The following is a 14808-nucleotide window of genomic DNA, read 5'->3' as shown; positions in this document are numbered from 1 at the left end:
TGAGAGATACCAAAAGGCGTGGGGAATTTTAAACAGTAAGAATTTCTAGAACTTCCAGATAAGAGAACCAATTTATATGAAGCATTACAAAACTTTATGAAGATTTCAGCTGGCTAATGTGTTTTCCTATGGCTGTACAAATGTGTCAGGATATAAAATTAAATTATAATAAAAAAAATTGCTTATTAACAGTAGGCTGAACAGTTGTTGTAATTTAAGGTGAGACAAAAAGGATGCTTTGCTTCAACTTATATACTGAATTATTCATATTAGTATGGCGGTGTTTATAATCTGAACTGCTTTTTGGAGCTATTTCAAATGATAACATTGGGTTTATTAAATGAAAAAGAATATATAATAATACACATGGAGAATGGCCGTTGTAATGAAAAACCATGATGGCTATTATACAGTATTTAGACAACAAAATCTTTATATTATACGAAACAGTCACTAAAAGATTTAGGACCTGGATTGAAAAAGAGCCCCAAATCTCAACAAGAGGGTCCCCCTCTCCTCAATCTGAGCAAGGTGAATTAATGTTGAGTCAACCAGGTCCTTTATGACCCAAATTATATTTCACTCCCGGGTTCCCTGAACTCAAGGGCCGTCTTAGGCAGAACTGTTCACCTTATTTACTAAAGAAATTAGTTCAGACTACATATCAGTGAAGAGATTAATTTTATTACTTGAGAGTAGTAACAGGCATAAAGTTGATGACAAGCCAGATAAGCATACTGTCGAAACTCATTTTAATGCTACAAGCATTAGAGAAACGTTGTAAACAATTAGTGTTCCTTGAACTGGATCGTGACATCAGTAAATGACATGTTGTGGGTCTTGAACTGTGCAATTGAGCGTGCCTTGATCACTCGGTCAAATGGGAAACCCATTGGCTTCTTATCGGGATATTTCTGATCCTTCACACCACAATAGCTGAAGGCGTCATGACACACGTGATGGTCACTAAGACTTCCAACCTGAAAGAGAAATGTATATATACATATTATATAAAGTTCGAATGTCTATAATAACTTATAATCAAAGAATAAAGATCACAATTACTGCAGTTTTATATTCATTAACTATTATAACTATATATTAACTGTAACATATTATTTTATTATATTCATTAACTATCACTAGACAAAGCGTAAAAATATGAATTAGGTACTATATACATGGTCTTATAATAAATTCTCAAGAACTAATTCTTATCCTCACTAGGTGGCGTCACCAAATCGAGTTTTGCTATTGAACTTGTTAATTAAACTTCTCTTCATTTTTCGGGTATTGTTTTGAAGATGAACGAATATTTTTTTTTTTTTTTTTTTTTTTAGTTCAGCTTTTATGGCGGTTAAATGCCCTTATAAAATGATATATAAATATTATCAGACCTTGCATGTAGCATTTAATTTTTCAGCCTAATCATCAAAAAAGTTATCCGAAATTTATTAGGGTGTTAGAAAATTAAGTGACATGGTGGACAATAAAATCAAATATTCATCATTTTTACAATTTTTAATAAATAAACTATTTCTGTTTAAGAATGCGCATATTTTCTTTTAATAAAAAAAGAAAAGAAAGCTGACTAGTAAATATGACTACTTACATGATCTTCTGCCCAGTCAGTAAGCATGACAAACAGTTCAAATTCCATTCCTTTATGATTGCCTCTTGGTAGAAGCATGTAGCTGGGCCAACCGCAACTGCAGAACTGGTCACTAGAGGCGCCACCTTCTAACTCATCAAAATTTGGCGTCTTATTAGCGACTACGTTGGACTCAGACGATTTACGAGTGACAACATTCTTACCAGGAGTTACTATTAAAAAAGAAAAATACCATCTGTTACAAAGGCTTTGAAATACATACTGTTTTAGTAAATTCTAGAACAAGGACGCATGATTCTTTTAACATTATATGCTCGGAGAGAGTTTAGCTTGAGAGAAATCGCCAGACCTTTTTAATTTAAATTTGGTTGGAAATATGATTTACTAAGGGATGTTTAAAAAAAAAAAAAAAACACTAAATAAAGGAACACATTTGAATAATTCGGGTTTCGTTCTGTCTTACTTACGTTTTGCATGGAATTTGTCCAATTCAATGTAGAATCGACGAGCTTCATCAATTCGGAGATGGTTTCCAAGCTCATCATATTTAGGTCCCAAAAAGATACGGACAGTTGAGTCTTTCTCTGCTCCAGTTTTGTTTTCTACACTAATGTTGTAAGTGAAGGGTTCATGGTCAAGATGATGGTATTTCACCTGAAATTAAATGGTGGAATATTATTGAAAAAACAGAAAAAAACAATGTAATTAAATAATTTAAATTAATTAATTCGCAGGCGTGTTACACTTTCCTTAACAGTTATTAAATTAAAGGATTTTTCAGATCACATAATACTAGAGCCGTTAGGAAAGTAATGATTCCTAAAGTTCTGACATCTTTCCTTTCGAATCTTTCCTTTCTTTTCAAGAAAGGAAAGATCCGTATTCGTCTTTCCTTTCATTTACAACGTTCAGATCACTTTTCAAAAACTGATTTGAAGGATTCTTTACAGATCTTGAGGATATCCAAGATTGTCGGGGTTTTTTTATGCCTAAGGTGCCACGGTATAAAATAAAGTGTCATATTACGACCACACGAGAACTAACTTATCTGTCCATGTGAAATATGTCTCTAAATTTCGTGTGATCTCTAGTCGATTTTCTTGTTTTGCTGCACAAAAAAACCCAAGTTTCCAGCAGAAAAACACCTCGCTGTCCTCGCCTGAGACCGCTTAACTCAGCCACAGAGTGAAAAAAGTCCATAAAAGTTCCTCCAAGTATCCGATTCAAAGTAATTTTAGAGAAGATATTTTTTTATTTTAAGAAACAGAAAGAAGTCAGAGAGAGAAATTTCTGGCAAATTGGATGAATGATCCATTAATTCTGTACTTTATTATTCAAGCTCTGTCAATTTGCGAGCGCATATTATGAGTTTCCATTTATAAATTCTAATTTGATGAGCTACATCGATTTAATATTCGGCTTGTGTGCTCATCTAATTAACATTATCCGACTGTATTCCTATGTCATTTATCTATTTTCTGTTGGTTTTTTCCGAGTTGGACTTTGAATCAAGTTCAAAAAGATATTCTGTCATGTAGACAGAGAAAACTATTTATGCCTCCTGAAAACTTGTACCCGTGGTGAAGACTGGAGGGCCCAATTGCGGAAGGTCTTTGGATGAAGTAATCTTGTTAGTCCAGAGACGTTCTGCACTAGGGAGAAGGCTAGCGGAGTTGGCCTCCTCCCTAGTGCACAAACATTTCCTTCCTTTGCAAAAAAAATCACAAGGGGAGGAGACTAGCGAAGCTGCAGTCCAGCGCTCTAAAATTTACTTATATATTCGAATAATCTAGGGCAACAAAATTTTATAGACCCTGCTCTTGAGGGTGCTGAAATGGGCCCTTCTGCACTTAGCTGTTTTTTGAGGAGGGGACTGACCGCAGTTTTTGTTATTTTATAAACATGCAACGTATTTTTATTAATTATTTATGGATCTAGAATTTCTATTGCGACGATGTGAGAAAATAAGTGAATAAATTAAGTAAACGTAAGAAATCATACCTTTACGGAACCATGGGTGTTAATACCATGACGCAGTTCCAGTTGATCTTCTGCAAAGAAAGTATGGACAAGATTGGGAGCCTTAGCATTCACTGTGACATTCACGACATCTATTCCAGTGAAGTCAAGCTATAAAATATGACTCAGTTAGCATATGAGTTATATTTAATAATTTAATTATATGGATAAAAAATCATATTTATCAACTACAGTACAAGGAGCAACAGCAGATAAATGTAGTAATTCAATAGTCACAAAGAATTATTTTCCCAGTTGTTCATCGATATACTATTTGACTGAAATCGATATAATATTTGCCTTTGACTCAACCTGTTTGTATGTAATAACGAAGTAATCATACAAACAGGTTGACAGACTGACATGAAGAGTAACTCTATATGGATAAAAGTCTTAGGTTTTCGGACTCAGTGCAATAATATTAATAATATTATTATTTTTTCTTTTTTTTTATGTGTTGGCTTCATTCCCTGCGTTATGCCAACCAATTTATGCTTTATTTTGATTATATTACAAGTAAAATTAACTTTTTTTTTGTTTTTGAGTAAAACGGTATATAACGCTATATACATATACATATTATTAAACGAAATTGCGAGTTTCGTAGATCTCAGTGAAAATAGGAAATCACAAATTGAAAAATATTCGTAGTTTAAAAAATTAGAAAATAACAGAATTTTCTTAGAAGACTCTTGAGGATAATAAAATTTTATCACGTCCTCAGATGAAGTGTAGGGGTACAATGATTCCAGGATATAATTTATACTTGTCAAAAATATCGATCTTTTAGTTGTATTAGGATTTTAGGAGCATTAGCGACTAAGGCCATAATTACTCCGTGTATATTGTCTGTAAATTGCGTGTGTTTTTGGGTCGATTTTCTGATTTCTGGATGAAAAACCCGAGTTTCCAGGAGAACAAACTATGCCACCCTCGCCTGTGACCGACTAACTCAGCCACGTTGTCAAAAAATGCCGGTAAGAATTCCTCACGTCATTAACGGGACTCGAACTCAGGTCTTTTCCAACCGGTTTGGGGGTGGACGGCAATCCTACCAACTGTGCTACCCACGAGTGCCGATCTTTTAGTTACATACACGTACATATTATATATACAAATAAATAAATATATTTTATTTAAAAAAAAAGAGATAAAAACAATTTGAACGTACTGTAGCGGAAAATCAGATAAATTAACTAAGTAAAAGTCTTGTCTGCATTTCATCTCGCATATTTATTTCCATGTATCTCTAAAAATCAGAAATGAAATCTGTTAAAATACTTCTGTGTACGATTAAAAAACAAAAGTCTAAACAGAGAGAGAGAGAGAGAGAGAGAGAGAGAGAGAGAGAGATTAATCATTTTGCCTACTAACCTCTGACTGCTTGTACGGAGGCAGACTAGCTTTTAGTTCCTGGAAGATGTTGTCCACAAATCTGTGATAACGGTAGAAGATGGGATCACGAAGAGAGGTGGAAGTATCACTCATGACACCTGGATTTTCCTAAAGAAAATATAATAATACCAGCTGCAGCTATGAATAGCATGACAATGATAAAATTGATATTTATGCTCGTTTAAATGATTTACTTCTATTTTTATGAACTATTAGTGACTGAACTTTAACATCAAAATTGAAATAGTATCAACTATTTTGAATTATTTACATTAATGAACAAGACGCTTGACCTATACGTGAGAATTACGTTTAATCGTTAGCACAAACCTTGAATCTGCCGTCAGGGTCGTGGCACTGAGAAATGATGACGTGTCCCCAGTTGTGCAAGCTGCCGTAATATTCCCTGTTCTTGGATTCATAACTGGATTCCATTAAGTCGGCGAGAAGGTCAGTACCGTGTTCAGCATCCAGGGGGATCTCGTTACCGTGATCGTCATACAAGAATCCGATGTGAATGGCATCCAGAATTCTTTCTCTCCAACGAATCATGTCCTGTACATCACATTCGTGGATGTCCTTCATGGAAAGACCTGCTGGACGGCTGGCATAATTTTGTCCACTAACCAAGGAAGTCAGATGGGGATTATAGCCTTCAAGTTCTTCGTGGAAATTATGGAAGGGGATTAGACGACGCAGGCCGGTGGACAATCTATCGCAGTCATACCTGTTTTGTAAATTTAAATATTTTAAAATAAATTTGCAATAAAATTGATAATTAAAAACAGCTTTACTGTTAAGTAATACTTCTATTAGAAAGAAAAGTCGGTAAATAGAAATTTCAAGGAGTTATGGGGAAGATCGTACTGGATTTTTCAATGTTTCTAATTTCATTACTTCATCGAATATAAAACAGAGCTTCTAAGAAATTATTAACTTTTCTGCATGACTTCTAGAAGTTTTTCTTTTCACCTAAAATGTATGCATGCATGCATGCATACATTTTGCAATTGTCGGCACTTTGCATATATTCAATAGATGGGCTCTCTCTTTATAAATTAAATGTCTGGAGGAACTTCATCACCACATCCTTAGATCGATTAACTCAGTATCAAGTGTGAATGAAACTAATGAAACTTAAAAATGTACGGCGTACATTCAAAAAGTTCCCAGAATTTTACTATAAAAGTTTATTGAGTGAGCAGTTGGGATTACTAACCGTCCTATGAAACCTAATGGTAGTAGGGCAAACAATTTAAATACCAGCGTGCGATTCTGGGAACTTTGTGAATGTACTACTTATAATAAATACAGTTGTGCTGAATATTTCGTATCCAATATGAAGTTGCTGTAATTGTTTCAAGTATTCGACGAATTAATTTCAATATATGGGCTCTTTCTTTTAATCTCTACCTATTTATTGTCCTACATAATAATCTGTAGAGCATAAATAAGTATGTGTTAAACTGTGCATCGCTACTATTGTTACACATCTTAAACTTCACATGCAATTGATGGAAGGAGTCCTCCTTCAAAAATTGCAAATGACATAGTGAGAGTTCACCATAAAGAATGCCAACTGGCGTCCGAGTCTTGAAAAGGGTTTAATAGAGAACATTTACCTGGCACACATCTGTTGATGCATGTAGTAGAAGAGTTCCCCTTTCCTATCCTTTGTTATGTGCATGACTTCTGGGTCCCATGTTCCTGGATAGACGATGTGCCAATGCCAATGGTGAGCGTTGGCTCCAATATCTTCACGGAAGTAGGCAAGGTGATATTCGGGGTCAAAGATATTGCCAGTTTCTTGAATCTCCACAACAACAGGCTCCTAATAAATATCCGCAAAAAAAGAATTAGAAATTAATTTCTAGACATAAATTCCTAGCGTTTATTACAATTATTTGAACAACATACTAATATTTTTTTTCTAGTATATAAATATATTCCAATAACATGGAATGTTATTGAGTTTCACAGCAATTGAAATGTTAATTAATTCGCCATTAAATTTATAAATAATTTCGTTTTTTAAATATATTTTATTTAAAATCGAAAACCGAGAATAATAAGAAACGTGATACTTCACGCTTAGTAATACATTTTAACTAATGCGTGTTGTGTATTATTTTTTGTTATTTTAGGTATTGTCCAATATTTTTCATGTACAGCAGAGACTAAATATTACTTAAAACAGTGAAAAAAGGTTTGGTAGCGAAATCTGTTCCACTTGCACTCAATCTCGACGAAAATGTTGCATGGATAACAGTTATATTGGGTGTCACTATAATTAAGACTACCAATTTTCTATCTTAAAAGTGGATATCTCTTTTGAAACATTGGCATTAGCTTAGTTTTCGGAAGTTAAAAAAAGTGTATTTTGAAATAGCCATTAAAAGAAAGTGGATTGCATAAGTTGTTTGTCACCTTACCTGACTAGTCCTGTTGATGTCAGCCTTAAGGGCCCTATTGAGGGATTCTGCAGGAATGAATCTATCAGGGAAGATTTCTTGTATGGGAGGAACTATAATACCATCGCAATCAGAACGGTGCAAGATGGCTACGGTCATGGCAAATACGTAAAGACCCTCGTTAACCACTTCACGTGCTTCCTCTGCCAAGTGATAGAAATCATTGAAGTCCTTAGCCTCTGAAAGAAAATATCGGAAAAATCAGTTGCGCGCATGATTTTGTCACCGCGCTCTCAGTTTACAGATCTTTATTATTTATAACAAAGATCTGTAAAAAATTACAACACAAAGATCCATTGCTTAATCGGCTGTTCTACAAATATCAAATTAATATGAATTACAGCCTTCATTCTTAATAGCAAAAGCTATCTCCTTTATCGCTTCCAAAGTCTGGAAATTTTTCATTCATCACTCACATTTATCTCCATTTTAGGTGTGGATTTACGTGCTTCGATGAATGTCCAATGATTGAAGGAGAACTCCAGAAATATCTTGCTATCAGAAGGTGACAAAAATTACAAAAGGTCCATTTTTCATGAAATATTGAAAATTCAGTTAGCTCCAGCTTCATAACGTTCTGGTATGATTTTTTGATTTCTCCAGTTCTGTGCTTTGTTATACTTCAATCTACAATCTTGATTCAAGCAAACAAAGTTTTAGCCTGAGTAATGGTTTTTTTGGTATAAATATTATTATAATCGAAAAACAAATTCTTGGAGGCTTTGCGCGTTTTAAAATTCTTGGAGTCTTTTTGCTAATTAACTTAATTAAAACAATATGAATTAGAAATTTTCTTACATTATTAATGATACAGATAAATAAGACTACCGGTAGTAATAAAAATACATGTTTTGTTTAAAGTTTAATTAGGTCCTAAATTATAAATTTATATGTGATTTATGAGGAAAGTTATTTATGTGTGCCACCCATTATTGAAAAATTGAACTACAGCTTAGTGTGAAATGAAAAAGTTCTTACTGTAGAGCGCTTCATAGAGTTCTTTAGCCTCTTCCAGGTGTTCAGCATGGAAGCAGGAGAACAAGGTACCACGGTGTAGTCTGCCTAGCTTCTTCAGACGTGGATCACGTTCATCTTCAGGCAGTGCAACTTGAGTTACGTATGCCAAATGCTTGAAGAAATGAAGAATACGCTTCTGGTGATCCTGAGAGGCCATCTTGCTTTTTCTTTATCAAGTTCTCCCACTTCAGCAATTGCGCCAGTCGACGTATCCCCACCGACTTTGCGTGTCCGCTACAATCTGTCCGAGGCTTATATAGTAGCTCTGTTTTAAAGGGTAGGTAGACGTATTCGAAGAAATGTCTATAAAAATATGTACTTTTTTCTTTTGCGAATTATAACCTAATCGACAGTAGGGCTTGGCCAAAACAGGATTGCCATTTCCTTTTTTCTAGGACCTATACGTGTTGTTTGTATGGTGACAGTTTAAGGAAGTTATTTTTGAATACAGATTCCCAGTGGAGTGGCCTACCAGCGGAAGTTATCTACTCGAAATAGAAATAGCGATTGATAACATCCATTTTCTTTTTTCTTGGCGTGTTATCCGTGGGCAACTGCTATGTCAGCCTAGGAAGTCTTTATAATTTCAATTATACGATTTGTGTACAAATCGTATAATCAAATCGTAAGTTCAAAAAGGAATTTAAGTAAATCAAGTAGCAAGACAGGGATAACGCTCTCTTTATTTAATTTTCATATTAACGGCTTGTTAAGAAAATGGAAAAGAAACTCGAAATATGCAACAGAGATGGGACAAAGATAAGTACAGCGGATGATTAAGTACAGTCAATGACTTCGTGATATAAGTTAATGACGAGAACCTACAAGTTACCTAGTTCAATTACAAAAGATTATCGAGGAACATAAGTTTAAGATCTCATCAACTAAAACAAAACCTTAGCATTCAGAGATCAACTTACAGAAGATTACAAAACCTTAGCATTCAGAGATCAACTTAAAAGAAGATTTATAACAGAAAGGCGTGCCCTAGAACAGGTCTCTAATAGTAAGAGAAGATGAAATTCCACCTGGATGTCTGCCACCGGCCAAGGTTAATGATATCATAGAACAATTACAACCTTTTAAGAGAACCAAAAATAATATTATTATACATAGGTACTTATGATATTAAGCATAGGTAATCTACGTCATAGTTCAAAGTTATGAGGTATATATTGAGGAAAAGCCACAAGTTAGAACTTAATGCGAGAGTTTCTGGAATATATCTTAGGCCTTATGTGAGGATATATGGTATGTCCCAAGATTTGTCAACGAATTCCAGCCTGAAGAGATTGTGCAAGGCTCATGGGACGAAGTTGATCCGCATGGCCTGCATTTGTTTACAGAAGGGACTGCTTCTCTAAGGACATCGCGAGTAGCATATTGGTTATAATCACATTCCTCCCACATCGGGTGACAAAGGCCTCAATTGAAATCCCGTCAATGATGCATGGAATTTTTATGCTTTCTTTATCTATATTCTTTTTTAACCGTATAACCCTCAGGAGAGGGTTAAATGGTCTTTCTCCCGATGTTACTGTTGTTTTAGTAGGGTTTTAGGAGAATCAGCGTCTAAAGCCATATTGCTCCGCATGTACCTACAGTATATGACAGTATGTATTATACAGAACAGCTACACTAGGTGTAGTTGGACAACAGTCTAGGAGCCACCAAAGACAACACATACATACATGTACTGCCTGTAAATTGCGTGTGTTCCGTGGTCGATTTGCTGTTTGCTGGACGATAAATCCGAGTTTCCGAGAGGAAAAAAACACGGTACCCCCTTCTGAGACCTACTAACTCAGCCACGTTGTGAAAAAGGCCCGCAAAAATTCCTCAGGTCATTTACGGGACCCGAACTAGGTCTTTTCGACCTGATGAAGGGAGGATGGTGATTCTACCATCTATTCTACTCACGAGGGCCACGATTTTACTAATGCTCGGAATACAGTTAATGAATTTGAAAAATTGAAGCAGGTAGTTATAAAATTTCATGAACTGGAACAGTTAGTAAATAAAATTTCATCATTTGGAACAGTTAGTAAATAAAATTTGATGAATTGGAACAGTGTATTGATGTGGGATTTACTTAAAGATGTGTCAACTGTCAACCACAAAGGGAAGTGCGTCGTAAAAGGTAATACGCCCTCGTGGGTAGCACAGGGGGTAGAATCACCGTCCTGCCCACACCGCGTGGAAAAGACCTAATTTTGAATCCCGTCGATGACGTGAGGAATTTTATAGGTCTTCTTCACAACATGGCTGAGTTAGTTGGTCCCAGGCGAGGTTAGCATGGTTTTTTCTCCCGGAAACTCGGGTTTTTCGTCCATCTAACAAAAAATTGACCTCAGAACACATGCAATTTATAGACAGTATATAAGGAGTAATATGACCTTAGTCGCTAATGCTCTTAAAACCCAATAACAACAAAGGTTAGTACTGTGATCTCACTTTTTAAATTCTGTGCTACGGGACCAACTGATATGATGTTACCAATGGTAAATTGTAAATGAAAGGCATTCAGGGAAGTTATCGCAGAATCTACTAGGCTTTTTATACCAATCAAGAGTTACAATTCAAGACAGAACTAAATGGAAGTCAAACGAACTGATGTAACTTGTGGCAGTGAAGAAAAAAGCATGGGATGCATATATTATTTGATGAGATAGACGTCTATAGTAAATACAAACTATTCTGCAAGCAAGTCATGAAGGGCGTAAGGCAAGCTAAGGTAGGTTATGAGAAGTCTCTTGCAAAGAATTCAAAGAAAAGCAGAAAAAACTTCTTTGATTCGTCTCCTTTGGAAGGGGACGAATCTCATTGGTCCACTTAATATCGATGGTTTAACTGTTGACAATCTTGCTTGTGTTACTAACAAACAGATATGGTATTTTGCATCCATTTTCACACATGAGTAATTCTTTAGAGAAGGGGATGCCAGAAGTTTATCAAATTCTAACATGTGGCTAAACGGTTTTGTGATTACTGATAGGAAAGTGGAGAGAAATTGTTGAAGTTAAACATAAAAAAAGATACTTGATGTTAATGGAATCTATCCAACTGTATTAAAGTAGGCAGAAAAGGAGGTAAGAAACAGTTATTATAATTATGAGAACATTCTGGAATTCAGAGGAGTTTCTGTGGACTTGAGATGTGCAAATGTATCTTCAATTTATAAAGGAGGAACAAAGGGTGACATAAGTAATCACAGACTTATTAACTTGATTTATGTTCCAGGGAAAATAATGGATTTGCTGTTTAAAGAAGTAATGCAGGACTGTCTAGACAGGAATGCAGCTGTACTACAGTCACAACCCGGATTTGTTAAGGGATGATCTTGTCTGACCAATCTGATTTGACTCTGCGATGGAATATCAAAGGAACTGGATCCAGAAAATAAATTTGACATCACATACTTAGTTTTCATAAAAATATTTGATACTGCTGCACATAAAAGACATATTGCAGCAGTGTGGCATTAGGAGCAAATTGCTGCTATGGATATAGGGATGCTTGAGTGGGAAATGACAGAGAATGGTCATCGATGGGCACTGCACTTCTTCGAATAGTGTTGTTAGTAGCACTATTCTCAGGGTTGATTGCTGGGCACAGTGTTGTTTTTTGTATTTATTAAAGATATTTAAGAAGGGCTATTATCTAAGTTTGCAGAATGTGTTAATGACATTAATCAGGGTGTGTTAGTGCAACAATATCTAGCTTGCATTAAGCATGTTTTTTTTGCTTTATTTACCTTTACTTATACTAATATTAAATTATTAGAGAATCATAAATACTGCAGTAAATATAAATTAGTCTGTGATAAAGTTACTATGGAGGAGTTAGGCATGCTAAGGCAGTTGTAAGAATTCCATGACCTTAGTTATGAACGTCTTATAATAATCTTACTTCTTTCAAAGAATTTATAAAACTGTTCTTTGCACTCTAAAGTACTGTGAGATTGTCACTGAAGAACTGGATGTAAATAATAATTCTGATGCCATACACATAGATTTCAGTGAATTTTTGAGTAAATTGCAACTATTGATAAAGGGATGCTTAAGTGGTAGGAAACAGAGTCATTAGAAAGGGCCACCGCCCTTCATGGACCACTGTTATGAGTGAGGCACCACAGATTAATGATCACTGATGCACACTTCAAGATTAATATCTAAGTTTGCTAATAATGGAAACGTGTTGCAATTAGTTTAACATAGCTATAATACTTTGACTTACATAAATTATTTGAATGGCTTGAGAAATGATATCCAACTTTGAAAAATGCATGATCTCGCACCTGGGCAGTCATCTTTTATTAACGTACCACTTAAATAATCCATAACTGAAGAAAACCGATAATGAAAAGTATTTCACAGAAGCTATATAATCACACACAAATTTATCTGAGCAGTGTAGAGAGGCTGCTAGGACAGCTCATGGAACTCCATCAACAATGTATCGTGACTTAATAGAGACAGAGGTGAATATTCTGTTATATGAATAAGAAGTGAAGAGTCACATCGGTCTCCTTAAGGTTTGGATTTATCTTTCCAGACTGCCCCTTTCAAGTGCCCCTTTCTGGGCACTTGAAAGATCGTATGAGGCCACAGTAATTGGTCGTGAGGCATTGGAATGGGACCTATTGATACAGGAGTTTTTAGCCCGTGCAGAGCTAGCAGAACTGCTTTGATCATTATAGTTATTTTGTAAAAAGATAATGGAACATGTCTAGTTATTCACAGTATCTGTGAATTTTGACAGGTATTATGAATAGTGCGATAAAACAAAGGCACACATTTTTATATAAGAGTAAATGTCTTTGTTTTATCGTAAAATAAATGTGCCCGCTGCTTTCGATACGACCATCCCATTTCCACCTTACATGTGTTATTGTAGAATTCTCCTTAAAACCAAAGCTAAGTAAAGAAACACAAATGAAATCTGGTTTTCATTTTTGTTGATTTTTTTGCTATGTTAACTAAAGATCTGAGACATTAGTATAGTTCGCTTTTAATTAAGTTTATTCAACGGTCAGTTTGTCCGTTTATCGGGTCAAAAACTGAGGTTCCTGGGAGTATCAATAGTTTTTACTCCAGAGACTGGCTAACTCGGCCAATGTTGTTAAAACAAACAAAAGCTCATAAGAATTCCTCCTGTCCAGTTGGGATTCGAACCAAGGCCAATTCCACAAGAAATCATAACCACCGTACTTTTGACTGCGGGAGCGGTCAAAAACACGCGACATTTCCTACAGACAGACCTTCATACCACTTTAAAAAGACAGAATCACTCATGCAGGTTCATTGTTCCAACTTAAATTGCATTTTTAGTATTAATAAATACTAAATACTATTTAATAGTTTTAGTGTTAGTATTGTTAAATGATGCATGGAAACAGGTATTCGATCCCTCCAACAATCGAATTCTTTCTTAAATTTATTCAAACTACTCATTTTCGCAACATCAGATGGAGAAAATTTTCCCATATCTATCTTGCAACCACCCTTTTTCAATTTAAATTTATGTCCGCTTAGAGTGTGGCAAAAGCATTTAGTTTACTCAATCTGTTTAAAGCCTTAAATACTTCAATCAAGTATCATTGCAGGTTCCTACTTTCAGTATGCTGACAATTTTGCGTTATTTCCAATTTTTTTGAAAAATGTTATGCATACGTCTTGTTCTGTAGTCACCAACGTGGTTAAATGCATTTAAAAAGCAGTCTGATTTAAAGGATAAGCTGGTGTGATTGATGAAAAGGGTTGAACTCCGTTGTTGTTGATTTTTTAGGAGCATTGGCGACTAAGGCTCCCTATATACTGCATGCAATTTGTGGGCGTTCTGTGGTTGATTTTCTGTTTGCTGGACGAAAAAAACCAAGCCTGAGACCGACTAACTGAGCCACGTTATGAAAAAGGCCCATAAAAATTCCTGTCGTCATCGACCGGATTTGAACCCAGGTCTTTTCCACCCGATGTGGGGTGGGGACCATATTTTACTAACTGTGCTACCCACGAAGGCGATGAACTCTGAAAACACTTGGATATGCAGTAACCGTATTTACTGCTGTTTAGAAACGAAGTCGTTGTTTGCCACATTCGATTGGTAGTTCGAGCGGTGCGTTAATGGTAAAACAGTAATAAAAATACAGAAAAACCTAGTTAAAAATGGCAAAATACTTTACCATGTTACATTGCAAGAGCATAAGTTTCCGGCTAGCAGATAAATTTTTATTTTTATTTTATTTTTTATTTTATTTTATTTTATTAATAAAAAGATACACAACAGGTAACCATT

At 35.3% G+C, this 14808-nt stretch overlaps 1 protein-coding gene across 1 annotated transcript; it reads right to left on the bottom strand.

The window, feature by feature from the left end:
• Nucleotides 1–664: 664 nt before the first annotated feature.
• Nucleotides 665–8754, bottom strand: LOC150077932 (hemocyanin F chain-like). The gene is made up of 9 exons (XM_090385170.1): nucleotides 8476–8754; nucleotides 7459–7676; nucleotides 6649–6857; nucleotides 5357–5753; nucleotides 5006–5134; nucleotides 3614–3742; nucleotides 2080–2266; nucleotides 1613–1824; nucleotides 665–980 (listed from the first exon to the last, which is right to left on the bottom strand). The coding sequence occupies exons 1-9, from the start codon at nucleotides 8669–8671 to the stop codon at nucleotides 789–791; spliced, it is 1869 nt and encodes a 622-aa protein (XP_090241296.1). The 5' UTR covers nucleotides 8672–8754; the 3' UTR covers nucleotides 665–788.
• Between the last annotated feature and the right edge of the window lie 6054 nt (nucleotides 8755–14808).

This window comes from Mastigoproctus giganteus, chromosome 11 (assembly GCF_048544385.1).
Source record: "Mastigoproctus giganteus isolate SK-2022 chromosome 11, ASM4854438v1, whole genome shotgun sequence".
Lineage (NCBI taxonomy): Eukaryota > Metazoa > Arthropoda > Arachnida > Uropygi > Thelyphonidae > Mastigoproctus > Mastigoproctus giganteus.
This window is presented reverse-complemented; position numbering and strand designations above follow the sequence as displayed.